Genomic DNA, 22,792 nt, shown 5'->3' with positions numbered 1-22,792 from the left:
AAACATACAAGGGAGTAAACAATCCACAGTTATAATATTGTTATCATTCGCCGCCTCATGGAGTATGATCATGTTCGTTTTTGAGGTATTTGATAATTGGTCATAATAGATGAACCAGATGTACTACTTAAAACCAGTTTTATACGTCAATACTATATAGTTTAATTATACTTAAAAATAAAATCACACAATGAGTGCTCCCGTAAATATTCTAAATTTCGATACATTAAGAGCGATGTTCCGGAAAAGTATTGATTACCCTGTTCCCACAGAAGTAGTCGAAGTTAACTGATTTAAGTAGCGTCGTTATAGAGTTTCTACAAAATCATTGAAGGTTGTTTACATTTATCTTTTTATGACCCTCCTTTACGAGGGTTACATATTCAATCAGTACTGAACTCTAGGATTAGACTATTACGAGTTGAAAATGGCATGGTTACATTCGACCTAATACAATTTTAATTGGTGTAGTAGACTGTCATTGAATAAGTTTGGCCGGAGAATGATTTATATTTCTGTTATCTTGTATCAACGATGTACCGAGACACTTGTTTCACACAGTATTGAAAAGGTCGTGCATTATTGTACTCCGAAGGCAAAGCATGTTTTATTTATAAACATGGCTTTGGGTTTTAGTTTAAATGCATCTAATATTTGCAGAACAGTGGCAAAAGGTAAATAACAAAATCAACGCCTTCATTGATATGGTCTGGTATTGGACAGCACAATAGTATTAGGAGTGATCTCGTAGACACCGCTGGGTCGTGGTAGGACGACAAATGAAACATTAAGTACAAGCGGTTATTGTCGAATTGTAGCTCCGGATGTATTTTCTCCGAAGAGTATTGCATTAATGACAGTTACTCAAGAATCTGACTGTAAAAGTGATCCCCGTGACTCGCTGTTATTCTGTTCTAGCATTACTGACAATAAAACTACTAACTACGTAAATCTAAATGCAAGTAATGTAACGCCTTTGTATGATACTTGTGAATTAAATGCTCTCTGTCCATAAAGATACAATCACCTATATCAAAGGCTCTGACTATTCTATAAGGTGTGGTTATCCGCACGGAATATTGCATGTTAAACGAGTTACATACAATCTATCATTCTTCAAACGTTTACTAAACGCTCTAAGCAAAAATCAAAATAATAACAATGATATGTGATATGAATAGTTTATTCTATCAAAATATAAAGGTTATTGAAATATGATGTTGTTAGGTTGTTTTTCTCCGGAAGTACTGTAAAATGTTTGAAGGTAATTTCGGTTTACAAACAACTAATATTCGAAATTAAAATCAGCGCAATCTCAAAATATGGACACATCTAAATTATATAGACAGATCCTTAAGAAATTAAGGATTGTTCTGAAGAAGTCGGGATCTTTGATTTCGTTAACGCCACCCGGAATGTAAATACACTTGTTTATCCTGCAACTGCCACCGCATTGTCGGAATACACCCACCATATATATGTTTGCTGTATACGGCAGTGACGGAAAACAGCTGTATTTTGGAATCTTAGCACGTGCGTAAATTCGACTGACCTACTTCAAAGTGAATCAATGTTTAAAAGGCGAACATATTTTTGTCATTTTTGACACCGTTTCACTTCAAAATGATTATTTTTTATGATTATTTTTTATGACTGTTGCAGGATAAATAGAATACATGGTCAGTGTCTTAAAATATGAGCTGTAGTTTTGGCTCGGGACAGAAAAACAAAAGTGGTTCGCCAAGGCTCGCCACTTTCGTCTTTCTTTACCCTCGCCAAAATACAGCTTATATTCTAAGACACTGACCATGTATTCTCTATACATGTCGAATGCAACTAGAACCGTGTTATCAAAGAATGACGCAGTGAAATCAAAAATCCATCGTCGGGTAATTGTTGATTAAGTTTTCTCTGCACAAAGATGCAATTACCCATATGGAAGGCTGGCACCATTCTGTATAAAATGTATTGCCGAAAGGATGTCATGTATTGATTGACCCCTTCAGCAAAAGTTAGGATGGATTCCAATGCACAAACATACAGATCAGGAACCGGAAGACATAATTACAGACGTAATAAACTTTCCAGTTGACGATTCTCTGAAGGATAGTCCCCAACTCTGCCAAGTTTTGTATTTATGTCTCAATGAATATAACGCCAAAGTGTACATGTTATAAAGTGCAATTGCTATGTCCTATTTTACCTTGGACGCGGATTCAATGTAAATGGAAGATCTTTTGATAATCCTATAATAAGTTATATACAAATACATAAGCTCGCATATGGATCTAATCCCCATTGGTACGCGGAGCTTTGAGTAGCATTTGATTTGTTTGGTTTGTTTTTGTTTAACGTCCTATTAACAGCCAGGGTCATTTAAGGACGTGCCAGGTTTTGGAGGTGGAGGAAAGCCGGAGTACCCGAAGAAAAACCACCGGCCTACAGTCAGTAGACTGGCAACTGCCCCACGTAGGTTTCGAACTCGCAACCCATAGGTGGAGGGCTAGTGATAAAGTGTCGGGACACCTTAACCACTCGGCCACCGCGGCACCTAATTTTGAGTAGCAAGGCAGATATACAAATGGAACGTTGACATGACGGTCTTATCTTTGTTGTAAGCTATACAACGGTCGGTGTTTGGTATTCAGAAAAAGTCAGTTATGCAATTAAATATCGGGATATAATTTTCATATTAAAATGGCTCATCGAAACTTAACATTAAAATTGGAGTGATCGTCTTTTCACGTTTAACACATAAAGATTATATTGTGCCAAGTTCAACCATTTGTTCCGAGTTCCCTGCATGGTGGCATTAAAATGATTTGATTGGCGTTGATAGATTTCACCTTAAAACATCAATATACAGTAATAACAGTTTTAGCGCAATGATCTGGGTCCAGTTGTTCAAAAGGTGAATACCTTAATCACTTAATGATTGAAAATCTCATTTCTCCTTTACTTCAAAATCTGTGTTTGTATATTCCTTCAATAGGCAGGTAGGAAGACACGAATATGTGCTATAGTTTCATAGAATTTGGTCAAGTAAGTTTTACCAGAAATGATTTTACGGGGATTGTTGTTTCGCTGTGATTAGCCTAATTACGTTTTGAACAACTGGGCAGCAGGACTGTTAATTGCTTTTTTGAGGTAGAGTTTCACTTTCTTTTGTTTACACGTCCTTTTGGTAACCCCCGTTGTATTAGTAAACAACAATATGTATGAAAGTTGTGGAATAAAAAACAAATTGTGCTTGTTCGTTGTAAGTGGTAAGAGTAGCAGATTTGGGCTGTCGTAGTTCAACAGCTCTGTGCACATTCCAGGCACGTATGTAGATACAACTGACAAGATGTTAATACGATACGTACTGAATGGACTTGGCTCACAGCAGATATCTGAACATATATCATAGCGATGAAGAGATGATTCGGGTCAAACGTACTTTTAAGTTGTTATGACAACGTCACGTCCGAGATTTAAAAGATATCCATTTGATGATTGAGATTCCGATTACTAAATCTAAATTTACACTGACTAATTGTACAATGTATTGAATGTTTAACACTTTCAAATATCGTGCCTATATTTACTCTTTGCATGTAAAACATTGCACTAGGACAAACTCAAAATACAGACATATAGACAATCATTATTGACACAAATTGATAAATTGTAGACAAAATATGAGCAAATTATAGAATTTACATGGAGAATCTGGAAATACAAGTGAAATGAAGACCTGGAATTTCGGAAAGACTTCATGTGAGATATTATTTCCAATGATAAGATTTCCTTTTAAACTGCTGTTTTATTATTTATGATATTACAGAAAGTTGGGTTGCGCAGAGATTTCAGCTTTGTACAGGAATGCTTTCATGAATACCGGCCTAGGTGTTCCAAAGGGTAACCGTCTCTCGTTTCACTGACGACAACATCCATGCATATTTGGATCTAACCCAGGCAAAACGAGAACTCGATGGTGACAACGGAATCACATGTTACATTAACGAGTATACAGCATGTCTTATTTCATGAAGATTATGCTTCATCGATGGATGAGACTATCAAGGTGACCATAAGACTTTCCAGATGTCTTCTTCAACCTGCCTCTTTTGAAACCAAGTGTTCTATTTTTTTTTGTTTACTCAGCAGTCGCCATCTGTCCATGAAATCATGATGTTGAGAACCCTTGAACGTCAAGTTAACTGCAAACACCATACGTTGGGGAAGCTGAGATATTGCTTTCTAGAAATGGTAAAATAACCCTTAGGGAATCACTATCATTCAACTTATTATACAGCTGGTCCAATTGTTTTCCATAGACTTCAGTGTAAATGTTTTGCACTATATTATTAAAATTCTCATAAAACACTTAATCAAAAAAGAGGTTGGGTCCTTCGTCTCAAACTTTTTCTAGGGTAGCCATTTTGAAATTGGGTAAATTCCGCAGTAAAAATTCTAAATCTGAAATGTTCACCCTGTTAATTATTATGACCTGAACATTTGAAAAACAATTCAATCTGACTTACCAAATTCATATTAACATTGCTTTGAATAGTTACCTATCATGCTACATATCTATTTTGGAACTTGATAAAATACTGGCAATCACTGGCTGCCAAACATTTTGTCCCTGGCTCAGCTTTCTATACACAGAGGAAAGTTTCAAAAGTCTATTTTCCAATTGGTTGATTGTTCTCTGTTAGTTTCGTTGTAAATAAAATTCGAGGTGGGCAGCAGATTTTGAAGAGTCTCTTGGATACTGTGACGATCATATTTTAGCGGAAATCTTATTTTCGTGATGAAAGTATTGCTCTTAAATACGCTTACGTCAATAAAAGTTATTTTACTGTACAACATTTAGCAATTAGTGTGAGTGCGCGAATACATCGTTATACCAAATCTGATAAAATTTGTGATGCTCAAAAACCTGAATAAGCCAAAATTAGCGCGTTTACAGAAGGTGAACCATCTCACTGCACTCCCCCTCCCTTCCCCCTCAAAAAATGAATAAATATCATTTTCAAGCTGTTTCGACATTAATTGCCTCCTATAATCACTTTAGGCCCTTGTCATCACTGACTCGTCCTAAAAGGACGAAACAGCTTGATAATATAGTTTAAATAATTTTGGTTGATTGTCACCTATGAAAATAGTTCATAAATGGAAAAATCATTTATTAAGAAAACTAAGTTCAAAACTAATTATTTTACATCCCTTGATTTATCGGCCGCAGTTCGAGTTAACCGTTGTCAAAATAGTCTGGTTCTGTCTTTATCAGAAGAGTTTCTTATTTTTCAACAGGAACGTCCTCAAACTTATTTTCGTCGTTATAGCAAAGAAAGACGTCAAATTTCTTCGATAGCGTCCCGCAGGTAAACAACTCTGCCACATAGGAAACGCCCACGATGGTGCCTAGGGAACAAAGCATTGCAATGGGTTTGAAGGGGAAGACCTGTCCATATTCTTCGTGGTACATGGCGTATTCGATCATAGGGTCAATACTGAGGAACGGTACTCCGCCGGCCACACGGAGGAAAAGTCCGACGATGAAGCCAGTTAGACTACCGTATGTGTTAGCACACTTTAACCACAGAACACAGACGAGCTGTGGCAACTGCATGACGTACATTAGGTCAGCACACAGGATAAAGAGTCCGTAAACAGTACCAACAGTGAGAGCAATAGCGGCTCCCGCAGACCCCACAGCGAGAATCGTCACCCGAAGGACCCATACAATTTCTCTCTGAGTAGCCTGGAACGTACAAATATACAAATCATTAGCATATGACAATAGTCAATCAGAAGTAAAAAAAAAAAAAGTATGACACAGATATAGGTTAACTGAAGTCATTGGTTCATTTTTTGTTTACAATATACGCGCCACTATAGGCCTGTTTACGTAATATGCCCACAATTACATTTTATGAAATGATGACCAATTAATGACGCAATGATAATATTTATTCCACAATTGTCTATATAACCAGTTACCTTAAAACCTTGCCCTATTTTCTTTCGATTAGTGTTGATAGTTCTTTAAGTTCGCGATTTTGAAAATAAGAAATAAGATTTTCCCCTTAACCTTTTGGATATCTTCTACTCTCAAAAGACAAACTAATTGTACCGATTTAACAACTGAGCGAAAAGAAAAAGACAACATTATCCGTTTAAAGTTTTAAGTCTAATCTTATGACAACGATATGCACTTTACAGTTTATGTATTATATATCCCATTTAAACAGTCACACCAAGTTAATAATACTTTGACATAAAACACTTTGCTATATCATTCTACCGTTTCAAGGAACCTATTTCGAACATGGCGGCATTGGTTGTTAAAAAACGGAATGTGTGTACCAAGCGGAACAAATATAAAGTATGAAGGAAATAGCGTTTCGTTCGTTTTGGTTTTATGGTCCATTTTTGTATTTGCCGAACCGCCACTTTCAATTAGTTGCTCTTTAGACAAATTCAACATGAACTGCTTCGCAGTTCATTAAATTTGTCTCAAGAGCAACTCAATTCATGACCCCATGAAATCGACCAAATCAAGATTCAATCCTTATATTTCAATTGTTTTTTTTTTCGAATAAAAAAGTCGGTCTAGATATTAATGTCTCGAAGCTTGTGCAAGTCCAAATGAGGAAAAGCCCGAGGAGTTCCGGATTGTGCATGTCTAGTCGGTCGATTAAAATAGTCCGCAATATTAGGATTAAAAACAGCATTATTTTGTCAAAATAGAAGTATTTATCATATCTGGTCTTTCATAAAATAAAGAATACATTGATAATTTTAATAATTATTCCATGTTTATAACAACAATGTAGAATCAAAGTACTGAAAGTACTGAAGACACAAACGAAAACAAATTATTTTAACTGCTTTTGTTTAGTGGGGACATGGTCAACTTTGTATGGAACATCACCAATACCTGATTAGGACTAGGACAAAATATTGGCAAGAAAAGAAATTCATATCTACTTTTGATTGGAAGTGCGTCTTGGCAGCTAATTTTCAGAATAGGTACTCGGGTAATCTTATTTGACATCTTCAATGGGTTAATGTATACGTAGTTGTAGATGTAATATGAAGGTCCTAGATTACCTGTAAAATTAATGAGGCCTTTCTTTTCAAACTTTTGAGGATCCCATGCCTATAAGCGCTTCACAAATTATCATTATCATTAGCATTTGAAAAAATATTTATACATTTGATGTAGCGCCCCATCTAGCTACCAGCTTTTAGATAAGAGAGAGCTCAGGTTAAAAACATTTGTGTGATTGTTTTAGGATTTTATCGTGTGTGCGAGCCCTGGTTTGAATGATGTTATGTCAAGGTTTTGAATGATATTTTGTGGCAGATTGTTCTATCCCTTCAGTGCCTTCTGTAAAATAGCGATAACAAACTTCAATTGTCAAAATACAATATGGCTGCCTGTCGGCCATGTTGTTTTCCGATTAGTCTCAAAATGCAATATCCATAATTAGGCACCGAGGGGAACCTACATATAAAATTTGAGAAAGATCCCTTCAGCACTTTCTGAGAAATAGTGATAACAAACTTCAATTGTCCAAATCCAAGATGGCTGCCTGTCGGCCATATTGTTTTCCGATTGGTCTCAAAATGCAATATGCATAATTAATGTAAGCACCAAGAGGAACCTACATATGAAATTTGAGAAAGATCAATTCAGTGCTTTCTGAGAAATAGCAATAACAAACTTCAATTGTCAAAACCTAAGATGGCTGCCTGTCGGCCATATTGTTTTCCGATTGGTCTCAAAATGCATTATGCATAACCACCCACCAAGGGAAACCTACATATCAAATTTTAGAAAGATCCCTTCAGCACTTTTTGAGAAATTGCGATAACAAACTTCAATTGTCCAAATCCAAGATGGCTGCCTGTCGGCCATGTTGTTTTCCGATTAGTCTCAAAACGCAATATGCATAACTAGGCACCGAGGGGAACCTACTTATGAAATTTGAAAAAGATCCCGTCAACACTTTCTGAGAAATAGTGATAACAAACTTCAATTGACAAAATCAAAGATGGCTGCCTATCGGCCTTATAGTTTTCCGATTGGTCTCAAAATGCAATATGCATAACTAATGTTAGCACCAAGAGGAACCTACATATGAAATTTGAGAAAGATCAATTCAGTGCTTTCTGAGAAATAGCAATAACAAACTTCAATTGTCAAAACCTAAGATGGCTGCCTGTCGGCCATATTGTTTTCCGATTGGTCTCAAAATGCAATATGCATAACTAGAAACCAAGAGAAACCTATGAAATTTTAGAAGATCCCTTCAGTACTTTGAGAAATAGCGATAACAAGAATTGTTTACGGATGGAGGGACGGACGGACCACTGACGCAGGGCGATTTGAATAGCCCACCATCTGATGATGGTGGGTTAAAAACACCTGGGTCTGATAAACAGACTCTGGAAGCGTAGAATGCGGATGTAGACAGGGCAGGGTATACCATCACGACGGGCACATTAAACTAAGCACTATATTCAAAACTTAGAATTACATGCTCATATCAGCTCAGACTTGAGACAGTTTCTTAAGAGTGAACATGATTTTCATATAGCACTCTACGTTATATGTTTACACTCCATACTGTGTAGCTACAAATCATCTATACAACAAAAACACATTCATTCACATGTACAGTTCAAATCAATTTGAAGTGGAATTTTGTTTTTCACTTATGTACATTGCATCAAATATTCTCCGCAATAGTATATGTACCATATACATAACTGTAACTGCATGATACATATATATATGTATGTATGGTATATATATCATGTTAATTAATGTTAGTGAGATGTGAATGTAGCTATATGTATTGATATCATCGATTTCAAAATCAGAGGGTTTTTTTTAATCTGCAGCATCTGTCAGATGAAAATGTAGTTCGAATGCCCAAACTGGATGAACTGTACATGTAGTAGCATTCTTTAAAGTCCATTATGAATGCTTTTCATACAAATGTATTTCTTTCAATTGTTCATGTGTTTAAATTATTAGAACACTGAAGTAATTTTTATTTTCATAAAAATGGAAGTACTGCTTATCTTTAAAACTAAATTGGATATTGATAAGATAAATTTGCCAAAATGTTAAAAATCAAACCTTATTAAGTAGAATCTAAACAGTTGTAAATGGCTAAGCCCACTATTCTTAACAACAAAATTACTTATTTTGATTCTCTGTCAAATATAATCAGGTTACTTGAAGACTTTGTCAGAAAAGTTAACACATATATTCATTATTAATAGTTGCTTTAATTAAATTAATCTGAATTTGAACATTAAACCGACTTAACAATTTAAATGCAAAAAATGTGTTTTCACCATTTACCATAATTGACAAGAAGAAAATAATTATTTAACTCAACCTATGATATAGTATGTAACAGTCATCAAGACGATACTATTATCTTTAGTCATGCCAAGTTATTTCACAATAGGATATATGCACAACACAAAAAAGTTTTACAAATTTTTGTTGTTTAGAAGAATAATTAACTTAGTAATTTTTGCTGTTCTTCTCAAATAATATGTACTAGTGTTGTAAAGAAAAAAAGATTAAATAATAATAATAAATCTAAGTGATAATAAATTATTTGCATTGATTTATCAATACTTTACTGTGCATTAGTTTAAAGGTTAATTTAATTCAGAAGCTGAAATGATTTAAGACAGAAAAAACCGCAGATGTAGGAATATAACATTTCCACTGCCTTTAAATATCTCTGGTTAAATTTAGCAATCAGTACATTTCCATGAAAAATGGTGTTTTCTAAAGAGTTACTGCCCTTTAACGGTCCCTGAAGCGTTCAAAACTCCACCAAACATAATAAAGGTCTATTTAGATGTACATCGTAGACCCCTTTCTTTTTTATAATATGCTTCGACTGTTATGTAATATTTCAAATGATAATGATAGATCATTTTCTATTTTTTTTAAACCATCACGAATATTAGAAAAAAAGTATCAGTCGCTATAATTAGAGATGAAATTTTCAGTGACGTCTACATCTGCATGCAGACAGCCACGTTAATGCGGTACGCGTTCTGTAAACGAAAAACTTCATGTGCATTACGTAGGATATAATCAATAGATCCGAAGTCAATATTAATATTTACAAGTCCATTTGACATTTCGAAACCCTATTCAGTGAGAATTTATTTAACTTTTTATTTGCAAACATGCGTATGGTACTCGACTGCCGTTGTTGTGATATTGTCATGATGAATAGACAACTTTTTTTCTTTCGTAAAAAAACATCTATATAATCTACCCATCTGCAGACTACATCAATCACATGCAAGTTAATATTTCAGTGAGAAAATGACATTCAAAGTTGGGTTTGATCACCTACTCTTTCTTTTATTATTGTTTACATTACTGAAAGATGGCGGACAAAATCGGATGCTGGATGAGTGATTTTTCAATGTACAAAATAACAACGATATTCCGACGAAACTTTATCAATATTATAACCCATTCAGTAACATGCCACCAAAGAAAAAAAACACATAGATGTCGATGATGAAAATTCAGCGTGATGTTAGTAGATTTTTCTTCCGGGTCACAGGTAAGCAGCAATATGGCGCCAGCGAAAAGTCGATTGTATCATTCCGCGTGAAATCTAATGCGTTCAACGCGGAAAAATATTCTTACGTATCATCGACAGAACATACTTAAATTAAATACTTTGAAAACTATCTATTTGTGAGGTTCTGTTATTTTGTCATATATCTAACGAAACTGCTGTGTTGCATTTGACTCCGTAAGTCACGGGACTATTTGTTTTTTTTGCGATAGAATATGATTGTGAAGTGGCAGTGGAAGTTGTGTCAGAGCGAACGAAAATGCCAAAAAAAACCACATTGTCCTGTCAGCTTTTAAAATACAACAAAACAAAAGGTGATTTTTTTTAATAGCTGAACTTCACTGTATGTCATTTTTTATCGTGAAGTTAAACAAATATTTACTGCATAACATTACGGAGTTACTGTAAAGCAACGTTTAGATTGGCCAACAGCAGTATCCGCCAGAGCCCTCAAAAGCGCTGACATAGACTCAAACTTACGTTTGTGTCTACGTTTGTGTCAAAAAAACAAAAGGTAATTTTTTTATAGGTGAACTTTACTATATGTCATTTTTTATCGTGAATATTTACGATATTTACAAATATTTACTGCATAGCATTACGGAGTTACTGTAAAGCAACGGTTAGATTGGCCAAGGCAGTATCCGCCAGAGGGCATCGTAGATTTTGTCAGCTACACCTCAAAAGCGCTGACATAGACTCAAACTTACGTTTGTGTCAAAAAGTGAAATCGTTTCGCGGAAGGATTTTAACCATGTATTCACACGCACTGATCAATGTTAATCTGGTCAAATTCATGAGCAAATGAAACAGATTAAGTTTGGTAGTTTCATTGAGTCCAACTTGAGTAGAAATCGAAATATTAGGAGTTGTTACCGGAATGAAGCCTAGAAATGTAAATAATCGTGATTGTGTGTCCGATTTTTATTTATTTATTTTTTTATTTAAAGATGAATTCATCAAAAAGAGGTAAACACATGACACCGTTAAACATTTAAATGTAATTTGGCTGTTTGATTTAATCAAATCCTGACTTGGAAAATCCGCCTTGGGAGGTTAGAGGTTACACAGTGCCCCCGTCTTCAGTTTCTCGCCGTGTAATCCTCTAACTCTGTTGGTGTACTTACACATCAAAACATTCAAAGGTCACTGTCGGTTATAAGTTTGGTTTATAGGCCTAACTAAATCAACAATAATCATAACGGTATAAGTATGTGTTAACATAGCTATTACAAAGTTTAGTTTGATACTAATTCAGCAAAATACATAATTATCTTCGTCTGTGTAAAAGTTTTACTTATGCCGTTAGTGTAAACATCCTCGAACGTTTTTCATAGGCAGTGTCGGTAAGAAATCGATCGTGACCTCATAATATGGACAATTCCACATTTTGACTTTGAAATCTGTCAAAATTAACTTTTCTGAGCTTTGTGATAAAAAAAAAGTACCTAAATTTGTTACAGGAAAACTCATTTAAGATCCTATGTATAAAGTTCTTTAATGAACTAGCATTATTTTATATCGCGAAATCAGCTGGTGTTCAGCATTATGTAATATGTACTTTTATTCTGCTCGGAATATTGGCTAATGTTGTCTATGCTATCATCCCATAACACAACGTGTCAATGAATTAAATATGTTAAATAGCACTTACCAGCTGTGGTCAGACTGGCCACAAACAGACCTGCTGGCGACAAACATCTCCTCCGCATCATTGGATTTGGTTTTATTACGTCCAACAACAATACCTATGATTAGAATAATAACATAAATGGATAGCTACCAACCCTAGAACGTTGTACCACCATGTTATGAGAGGAGAAACGTTTGTTTGGGTGGCACCATCGGACCAATATACTTGACGCGGTGGTAGTTATTCAATGGATCGTCACGCTTTCACCGATAAACATTAGTATTGTCGTGTTTTACTTACTGGAAGGATAAAAACACACACTCTGTGTATAATTTGTATATACTTTTGTCTTTCTATACAGAATCATATATACAGAAAATAATTTGATACTAAACAATGTAATTCAAATCGCATAGTCATGTCTTCATCAATGTTAATTCAAAGAAATAACACCTGAAAAAACCTGAAATTCACCTGCATGACTTTATTGGAAGACGTACAGTCCATGTGTTCTGGCATCGCTTGTGTGCTGATTATTCAATCTTATTTTTTAAGCCTCGCATTTAGTTGTAATATATATATCTTATGAAAATATATGTCATTATTCTGGATTTTTGAAGCATTTCCCAATAGTTTTAAAGGACGCCCCATGTTTATTCCAAGAGGCATATAGTTATTAAATCATAAATTGCAAAAATTGAGATCTGTTTTTTTGTTTGTTTGTTTATTTTTTTTTTTTTTTAACTTTTGGTCAAACTCAATGTCACTTTTCAATCAAATGCAACATTTTTTCAACAGTTTCACAATCGTGCATACTTCTTATTGCTTTATTCAAGATTACACGTCATTTTTATGAATGTGATAAGGCCAAAACAGATTTCTTACGGTGGTATGTGGCCCGATATATTACGATCTTAGCATGATAAATTCCGATTAGCTCACCTTTGTCTGAAGAACTTCGGTCACAGCATACATTTCAAGTAGGTCAAGAAATAACAGTACAAATTTCTGTGATATTGTACATAATTATTAAACAAAAGTCATATTTCATGTTTTCCTAGTGAAAACTATAATCTACCATTACGTACAAAAATATCCTGTATACTTGTGTCATTTCCTCCGTAGGATTTATTTATTTCCAATTCAACAGACCCGGGGGTCCGCATACAGAATGGATAAAAAATACAACATAAGTATAAAATATCACAGTTCGTTATGAATGTAACACAGACATATATGTACAAAAGTATTGAACTAGTGGGGACAAATATGCTGTAATCGAACTTTGAACCCAGTGAGAGACAAATAAAACATATCACAGTCTGTAACAAGATCAAAAGTATTAAAATTACATTGAATCCTGTTTAAAACACTATACTTTCTAATATTTATGCGACTTTTCTGACAGTAAAACTGAATAAAACGGGATGATCGTAGATTACGACCGGGTACTAAAAGACACATTTGCTCAACTAAATAAGGACAGTCAAATACACTATTTACACATTTGAAAAGAAAACACAGTCTAAATATGCTCGCCTTTGTTCAAGGCTCGGAAGTTTAAAATACTTACACGTTTCAGCGTAAGACATAGAATTAAAATCGACGTGTGCCTTAAAACATAAAAATTTCAAAAATTTGCGCTGAACAACTTCGATCTGGTGGATAAGAGAGGTTTGGTGCAGGAGACCAGATCTGACAACAATATTCTAGCTGGCTCCTCACGAGACTTATATATAAAGACCTTAAAACAGGATAAGCCAGGTGAGTAATAATGTTTACACCATGTACAGGTTACCAATTAAATACCTCATTTAAGACATTGCCATTACCTAGATAACAGAAATATACGTAAATTCTCGTGGTTGCTTTTGAAGATAAAGTAAGGTGTGCACTAAGCGGGAAACTCTAAGTAGCTGGCCTGTTTCAGCAACTCCCCTGGCATCGGTGTACGTTGTATAGTATGAAAGACCGTTCATGTCAAAAACGAGATACATTTAACGCGTTAAACATAACATTTAACCCGTTAAGCTTTAACGCGTTAAGTCTTAACGCGTTAAGACTTAACGCGTTAAATGTAAACATTTAACGCGTTAAATGTAGTTCTCATTTAACGCGTTAAAGACAGTTTTATCACGTTCATAATCACTTTTACGCGTTAAATCTTAACGCGTTAAACTTATCAGATTAACCAATCAGTTGCATCCTTGCATCAGCATTCGGATGAAAGTTCTTCAGTGAAACAGTTTAATGACAGAATATTACAGTACGTCAAAAAGAACGTTGATATCTCTGAAAACCGATTTAAACAGAGACCGTATCAAAATAATCAATTTGTGCAATGAATCAACAATTTCTTTTTCCTCTTTCACTGTGCTTCATTCTTTTGGTCATTTGTGTATTCATGAAGGTCTGTAAGATACATTGTTGTACATTACTGTAACTGGTACTTTCTGATGACGTCACATTGTTTACTGACGTTCCGAGTTGTGTATGCACTCACGGACACGAAGGTGGCATTTTGTTCTGGGATATGGTAGTTTTGTCATCTTTGAACATTGATGAGATAATACAGAACATCTCACAATATACCATGTTATAAATGCAGTTTACAGAAAACGAGATGTAGAGACTGTATTTATCACTCCAACATCCATCAGCCTACTACAAGTATTTGTCGATAGTTCGTCTATCTGGTCGGCTTCCATGGCAACATTGATGACAGTAAATATTCCTACAACTGGCAAATATAAACACACGATTAGAATTTAAATATAAAAGTAAACAGTAGTAAATTATTTAAAAGATAACAACAATAATTACGATAGCAATAGCTGACGGTAGAGTCAATTCTCTCCAGAAAACTGGCTCTGGCAGCCATACTGTTAGTTAAAATTCCATGAAAACATTTAACGCGTTAAGCTTTAACGCGTTAAAGCTTAACGCGTTAAAACTAGTTTTAACGCGTTAAATGTTATGTTTAACGCGTTAAATGTGTTTTACGCGTTAAAGCTTAACGCGTTAAATGTATCTCGTTTTTGACATGAACGGCCTTTCAAAGTATAGTGTCTTCCAAGGAAAGCCTTCCAATGGGTACCACCGGGGCATAAATACCATTCTTACTATGATACCTACGTGAGAATGACCATCTAGATTTTAATTAGATTGCTAAGTAGTCTTTTACGATCTTGTGGAATGTGTCAATATCATTCTCGATACTCAATAGGATGCGAACACATACACTATCTTCACGGTAAAGAGGGCGTATGTGATCATTACCCCTAGACTATCGGGGATGCTGTCTATATATGACACTCGGATTGATGTTGTGGGAAAATGCAGTTCATTCTTTGCAGCAATTGTGCGTAAAAATACTGAAATATCCGTTGAGATTGCATAACTCAGTTATTTCAGAACATATAGCTATATATAGTTGAATTCAAAATCTACATCAACCTTAACTGAAGACAATATGAAACGAGATCCCAGAGGGATCTTGGCGCCCACCATCGAATGATCTTCATAGGTTCCATGTCAGATTGATCTTTTCTCTACTTTTCCCTTCATTTTACTAATCTGTGCAAATTGAGACATCCCTCCAGTACTTTTCAAACAAGGGAATCCTAGCTATATAAGAAATTTGAGATTTAACGATAATGGCTGTTTGTTTGCCAGGTTGTTTTCAGGACAGACTGGTCCAAAAATACAATACAAGGGACCAAGGGGATCCTACTTATGAAATTTGAGAAAGATCCATTCAGTACTTTGAGAAATAGAGATAACAAACTTCAATTGTAACAACAGATCCCAGAGGGATCTTGGCGCCCACCATTGAATGATCTTTATAGGTTCCATGTCAGATTGATCTTTTCTCTACTTTTCCCTTCCTCTAAGTCTTACTAATCTGTGTAAATTCAGAAACAGCCCTCTAGTACTTTTCAAACAAGGGTAACCTATATATAACATTTAAGATTTAGCGATAATGGCTGTGTGTTGTTTTCGGATTGGTCCCAAAATGCAACACCAGGGACCAAGGGGAACCTACATATGAAATTTCAGAAAGATCCCTTCAGTACCTTCTGTAAAATAGCGATAACAAACTTCAATTGTCAAAATACAAGATGGCTGCCTGTCGGGCAGGTTGTTTTCTGACTGGTCTCAAAATCCAATATGCATAACTAGGCACAGAGGGCAACCTACATATGAAATTTCAGAAAGATCCCTTCAGCAATTTCTGATAAATAGCGATAACAAACTTCAATTGTCAAAATCCAAGATGGCTGCCTGTCGGCCATGTTGTTTTCCTATTGGTCCCAAGATGCAATATGCAGAACTAAAAACCAAGGGGAACTTACAAAAATGTGTGAGAAAGATCCCTTCAGTTCTTTCTCAGAAATAGCGATCACAAACTTCAATTGTCAAAATCTAAGATGGCTGCCTGTCGGCCAAGTTGTTTTCTGATAGGTCTCCAAATGCAATATGCATAACTAGGCACCAAGGGGAACCTACATATGAAATTTGAGAAAGATCCCTTCAGTGCTTTCTCAGAAATAGCGATAACAAACTTCAATTGTCAAAATCCAAGATGGCTGCCTGACGGCCATGTTGTTTTCCGATTGGTCTCAAAATGCAATATGCATAACTAGGCACCAAGGGGAACCTACATATGAAATTTGAGAAAGATCCCTTCAGTGCTTTCTCAGAAATAGCGATAACAAACTTCAATTGTCAAAATCCAAGATGGCTGCCTGTCGGCCATGTTGTTTTCCGATTGGTCTCCAAATGCAATATGCATAACTAGGCACCAAGGGGAACCAACATATGAAATTTGAGAAAGATCCCTTCAGCACTTTCTCAGAAATAGCGATAACAATCTTCAATTGTCAAAATCCAAGATGGCTGCCTGTCGGCCATGTTGTTTTCCGATTGGTCTCAAAATGCAATATGCATAACTAAGTACCAAGGGAAGCCTACATATGAAATCTGAGAAAGATCCCTTCAATACTTTCTCAGAAATAGCGATAACAAACTTCAATTGTCAAAATCCAAGATGGCTGCCTGTCGGCCATGTTGTTTTCCTATTGGTCCCAAGATGCAATATGCAGAACTAAAAACCAAGGGGAACTTACAAAAATGTGTGAGAAAGATCCCTTCAGTTCTTTCTCAGAAATAGCGATAACAAACTTCAATTGTCAAAATCTAAGATGGCTGCCTGTCGGCCAAGTTGTTTTCTGATAGGTCTCCAAATGCAATATGCATAACTAGGCACCAAGGGGAACCTACATATGAAATTTGAGAAAGATCCCTTCAGTGCTTTCTCAGAAATAGCGATAACAAACTTCAATTGTCAAAATCCAAGATGGCTGCCTGACGGCCATGTTGTTTTCCGATTGGTCTCAAAATGCAATATGCATAACTAGGCACCAAGGGGAACCTACATATGAAATTTGAGAAAGATCCCTTCAGTGCTTTCTCAGAAATAGCGATAACAAACTTCAATTGTCAAAATCCAAGATGGCTGCCTGTCGGCCATGTTGTTTTCCGATTGGTCTCAAAATGCAATATGCATAACTAAGTACCAAGGGAAGCCTACATATGAAATCTGAGAAAGATCCCTTCAATACTTTCTCAGAAATAGCGATAACAAACTTCAATTGTCAAAATCCAAGATGGCTGCCTGTCGGCCATGTTGTTTTCCGATTGGTCTCAAAATGCAATATGCATAACTAGGCACCAAGGGGAGCCTACATATGAAATTTGAGAAAGATCCCTTCAGTACTTTCTCAGAAATAGCGATAACAAACTTCAATTGTCAAAATCCAAGATGGCTGCCTGTCGGCCATGTTGTTTCCGATTGGTCTCAAAATCCAATATGCATAACTAGGCACCAAGGGGAACCCACATATGAAATTTGAGAAAGATCACTTCAGTACATTCGGAGGATTAGCGATAACAAGAATTGTTTACGGACGGACGGACAGATGGACGGACCACGGACCACGGACGCAGGGCGATTTGAATAGCCCACCATCTGATGATAGTGGGCTAAAAATCCAAGATGGCGGTCTGTCGGCCATATTGTTTTCCAATTGGTCTCAAAATGCAATATGCATAACTAGGCACCAAGGGAAACCTACATATGAAATTTCAGAAAGATCCATTCAGTACTTTCTCAGAAATAGCAATAACAAACTTCAATAGTCAAAATCCAAGATGGCTGCCTGTCGGCCATGTTGTTTTCAGATTGGTCTCAAAACGCAATATGCATAACTAGGCACCAAGGGAAACCTACATATGAAATTTCAGAAAGATCCATTCAGTACTTTCTCAGAAATAGTGATAACAAACTTCAATTGTCAAAATCCAAGATGGCTGCCTGTCGGCCATGTTGCTATCCGATTGGTCTCAAAATGCAATATGCATAACTAGGCACCAAGGGGAACCTTCATATGAAATTTGAGAAAGATCCCTTCAATACTTTCTCAGAAATAGCGATAACAAACTTCAATTGTCAAAATCCAAGATGGCTGCCTGTCGGCCATGTTGTTTTCCGATTGGTCTCAAAATGCAATATGCATAACTAGGCACCAAGGGGAGCCTACATATGAAATTTGAGAAAGATCCCTTCAGTACTTTCTCAGAAATAGCGATAACAAACTTCAATTGTCAAAATCCAAGATGGCTGCCTGTCGGCCATGTTGTTTTCCGATTGGTCTCAAAATGCAATATGCATAACTAGGCACCAAGGGGAACCCACATATGAAATTTGAAAAAAATCACTTCAGTACTTTCGGAGGATTAGCGATAACAAGAATTGTTTACGGACGGACGGACAGAGGGACGGACCACGGATCACGGACGCAGGGCGATTTGAATAGCCCACCATCTGATGATTGTGGGCTAAAAATCCAAGATGGCGGTCTGTCGGCCATATTGTTTTCCAATTGATCTCAAAATGCAATTAGCATAACGAGGCACCAAGTTGTCAAAATCCAAGATGGCTGCCTGTCGGCCATGTTATTTTCAGATTGGACTCAAAACGCAATATGCATAACTAGGCACCAAGGGGAGCCTACATATGAAATTTGAGAAAGATCCCTTCAGTACTTTCTCAGAAATAGCGATAACAAACTTCAATTGTCAAAATCCAAGATGGCTGCCTGTCGGCCATGTTGTTTTCCGATTGGTCTCAAAATGCAATATGCATAACTAGGCACCAAGGGGAACCCACATATGAAATTTGAGAAAGATCACTTCAGTACTTTCGGAGGATTAGCGATAACAAGAATTGTTTACGGACGGACGGACAGAGGGACGGACCACGGACCACGGACGCAGGGCGATTTGAATAGCCCACCATCTGATGATTGTGGGCTAAAAATCCAAGATGGCGGTCTGTCGGCCATATTGTTTTCCAATTGATCTCAAAATGCAATTAGCATAACGAGGCACCAAGTTGTCAAAATCCAAGATGGCTGCCTGTCGGCCATGTTATTTTCAGATTGGTCTCAAAATGCAATATGCATAACTAGGCACCAAGGAAAATCTACATATGAAATTTGAGAAAGATCCCTTCAGTACTTTCGGAGGATTAGCGATAACAAGAATTGTTTACGGACGGACGGACGGAGGGACGGACCACGGACCACGGACGCAGGGCGATTTGAATAGCCCACCATCTGATGATTGTGGGCTAAAAATCCAAGATGGCGGTCTGTCGGCCATATTGTTTTCCAATTGATCTCAAAATGCAATTAGCATAACGAGGCACCAAGTTGTCAAAATACAAGATGGCTGCCTGTCGGCCATGTTATTTTCAGATTGGTCTCAAAACGCAATATGCATAACTAGGCACCAAGGGAAACCTACATATGAAATTTCAGAAAGATCCATTCAGTACTTTCTCAGAAATAGTGATAACAAACTTCAATTGTCAAAATCCAAGATGGCTGCCTGTCGGCCATGTTGTTTTCTGATTGGTCTCAAATCACAATATGCATAACTAGGCACCAAGGGGAACCTACTTATGAAATTTGAGAAAGATCCCTTCAGTACTTTCTCAGAAATAGCAATAACAAACTTCAATTGTCAAAATCCAAGATGGCTGCCTGTCGGCCATGTTGTTATCCGATTGGTCTCAAATCACAATATGCATAACTAGGCACCAAGGGGAACCTACATATGAAATTTGAGAAAGATCCCTTCAGTGCTTTCTCAGAAATAGCAATAACAAACTTCAATTGTCAAAATCCAAGATGGCTGCCTGTCGGCCATGTTGTTTTCAGATTGGTCTCAAAACGCAATATGCATAACTAGGCACCAAAGGAAACCTACATATGAAATTTCAGAAAGATCCATTCAGTACTTTCTCAGAAATAGTGATAACAAACTTCAATTGTCAAAATCCAAGATGGCTGCCTGTCAGCCATGTTGTTATCCGATTGGTCTCAAAATGCAATATGCATAACTAGGCACCAAGGGGAACCTAAATATGAAATTTGAGAAAGATCCCTTCAGTACTTTCTGAGAAATAGCGATAACAAGAATTGTTTACGGACGGAGGGACGACGGACCATGGACGCAGGGCGATTTGAATAGCCCACCATCTGATGATGGTGGGCTAAACATTACTTCTTTTGTCTTCAATGATTAAACACAAGCAGTTAAGGCCTGTAATTATTGTATTTTCTAAAAATAGACCTTCTTGTAACTTATTCTGGAACTTTTTTGACGTTTAGATGACAAATTTACCGGTTCCCGATTTTTCTGAAATTTTGACCATTTCTCAACATAATATGCCAAATAATTAAAAGAAATACTTTTGTTAAACAAGAACCGGAAGAGGGTGTGTCATTATGATAAATATTGACATAGCTAAACATTTAGAGTGGGGGTACGTAAATTCTCACACTTTCGATATTGAATACATTTCCTTCAGATCCCTTTCAAATCGAGAAAGAATATCTTGTTGTGAGGTATTCATTCTCGATTTGAAATCAATTTAATAAAAATGCATTAAAATGCATACCGAAAATGTGCGAAATTACGTATCCCCTCTCTACAGACAAATCGGGACAGGCGAGACAAATATCCCTACTTCTTGGCTTGCAGTTCTGGTCATATTTAACTTTTATATTATTTCAATCATTATGATTTTTCTTACTATTCCATCTAAAAAGTGTTTTACTGACGAGCGAAAGGAATATTGACGGGTGATGGACGAAGAGCTATAACAACCACGATGATGGTGGGCTACAATGCTTGGATAGATCATAAATGACGATATTTTTATTTTATTTTTTATTTTATTTTTTATTATTGAAAAAGGATTTTAATGTTGATTTAAGACAAAACAGTAATCTGATTATATCACAATATACAAACTAGGCGTTTTGACATTAAAAATCTAAAACAATCGTTGTTGAAATCAATCTTTAAAAGTTACAAGAAAACAAACATATAATAGAAATGCAATGGAATTAGGATAACAAATAGATAATATAAGTGTTCATTGTTATGTATTTGTATATAAGGAAGTGATATACAAAAGCATTCATCTGGATTTATAACAAAAATATCAAAATTAATTTATGGTCCAAAGCAGTCATAGACTATCTTTATCCTGGAATGGATCTTGGCGCTTACTATTGTCAAATCATGGAATGTTGTTGGTATTTATACGCTTATTTTCTCTCTTCCATGTGGATCGTTCAAACCAAAATACAATATACAACGACAATTTGATGAGTTCCGATACACATCAACAACAATGTATAAAAAGAAATCTTCCAATCGTGATTACCACAGAATAAATCTAGACAGCACAATGGAATAGTCGCAAAGTTAAAGTTATTTGAAGTAACGCAAAATAAATTGCACAATAGCCATCAATATTTAACACAACGAGGATATAACAGTATAAAGATATATGTTAGGACCGAGACCATTGATCCCTTAACGCCTTCAACCCACCAGCTACAACATGACATTTATTTCCACAATTCACTTAGTTTTGCTATTAATTAAAATACTTTTCTCATAAATATAATACCTCAACCTCCCACACTCAACATCCCATTTACATATAATTACATTCCTAATGTGGTTTGCTGATATGAACATACCAAGTGAAAACAACAAACATATGACCATGAATACACTATGAAAACCGTATTCCACACATAACATCAGAAAAATATCAATACGCTTGAAAAATAGTCCTCATTTCATTTCCGTAAATTATGTTTTCTTTGTAATCTATTTACATAAATTAAATCAAATTTATCACAAATTATTGTATTCAATGTTATTTCATGTCTCTTTGTTTTAAATAACAAGCAAAAAATAAATAAATAAACTACTGCAAACTGCGGAGCGGAAGGACACGGTAAACGATGGTCCTTAGGCGGGATCTCCCAGCTGTTCTAATAATTTGGTGTTTCGTCGTATACATGACAAATTTTTCTCTTTAATAAAATTTCTCGTTTTCTCGATATAAATTTTCTAAATCAAGGTTATGTAAATATAT

The 22,792-nt window shown here is 35.9% G+C and overlaps 1 protein-coding gene across 1 annotated transcript; it reads right to left on the bottom strand.

Moving 5' to 3' along the window:
* Window positions 1–5,287: 5,287 nt before the first annotated feature.
* On the bottom strand, window positions 5,288–13,239 carry LOC117338483 (high affinity choline transporter 1-like). The gene is made up of 2 exons (XM_033899838.1): window positions 13,207–13,239; window positions 5,288–5,752 (listed from the first exon to the last, which is right to left on the bottom strand). Exons 1-2 carry the CDS (start codon window positions 13,237–13,239, stop codon window positions 5,288–5,290), a joined length of 498 nt encoding a protein of 165 aa, XP_033755729.1.
* Between the last annotated feature and the right edge of the window lie 9,553 nt (window positions 13,240–22,792).

Source organism: Pecten maximus, chromosome 11, assembly GCF_902652985.1.
Source record: "Pecten maximus chromosome 11, xPecMax1.1, whole genome shotgun sequence".
Classification (NCBI taxonomy): Eukaryota; Metazoa; Mollusca; class Bivalvia; order Pectinida; family Pectinidae; genus Pecten; species Pecten maximus.
This window is presented reverse-complemented; position numbering and strand designations above follow the sequence as displayed.

Coding starts and splice junctions, on each gene's coding strand:
- LOC117338483 (XM_033899838.1), bottom strand. CDS start 13,239: ATGTATGCTGTGACCGAAGTTCTTCAGACAAAG. Junction 5,753..13,206: donor CCGAAGTTCTTCAGACAAAG/GTGAGCTAATCG, acceptor TGTACGTTCCAG/GCTACTCAGAGAGAAATTGT.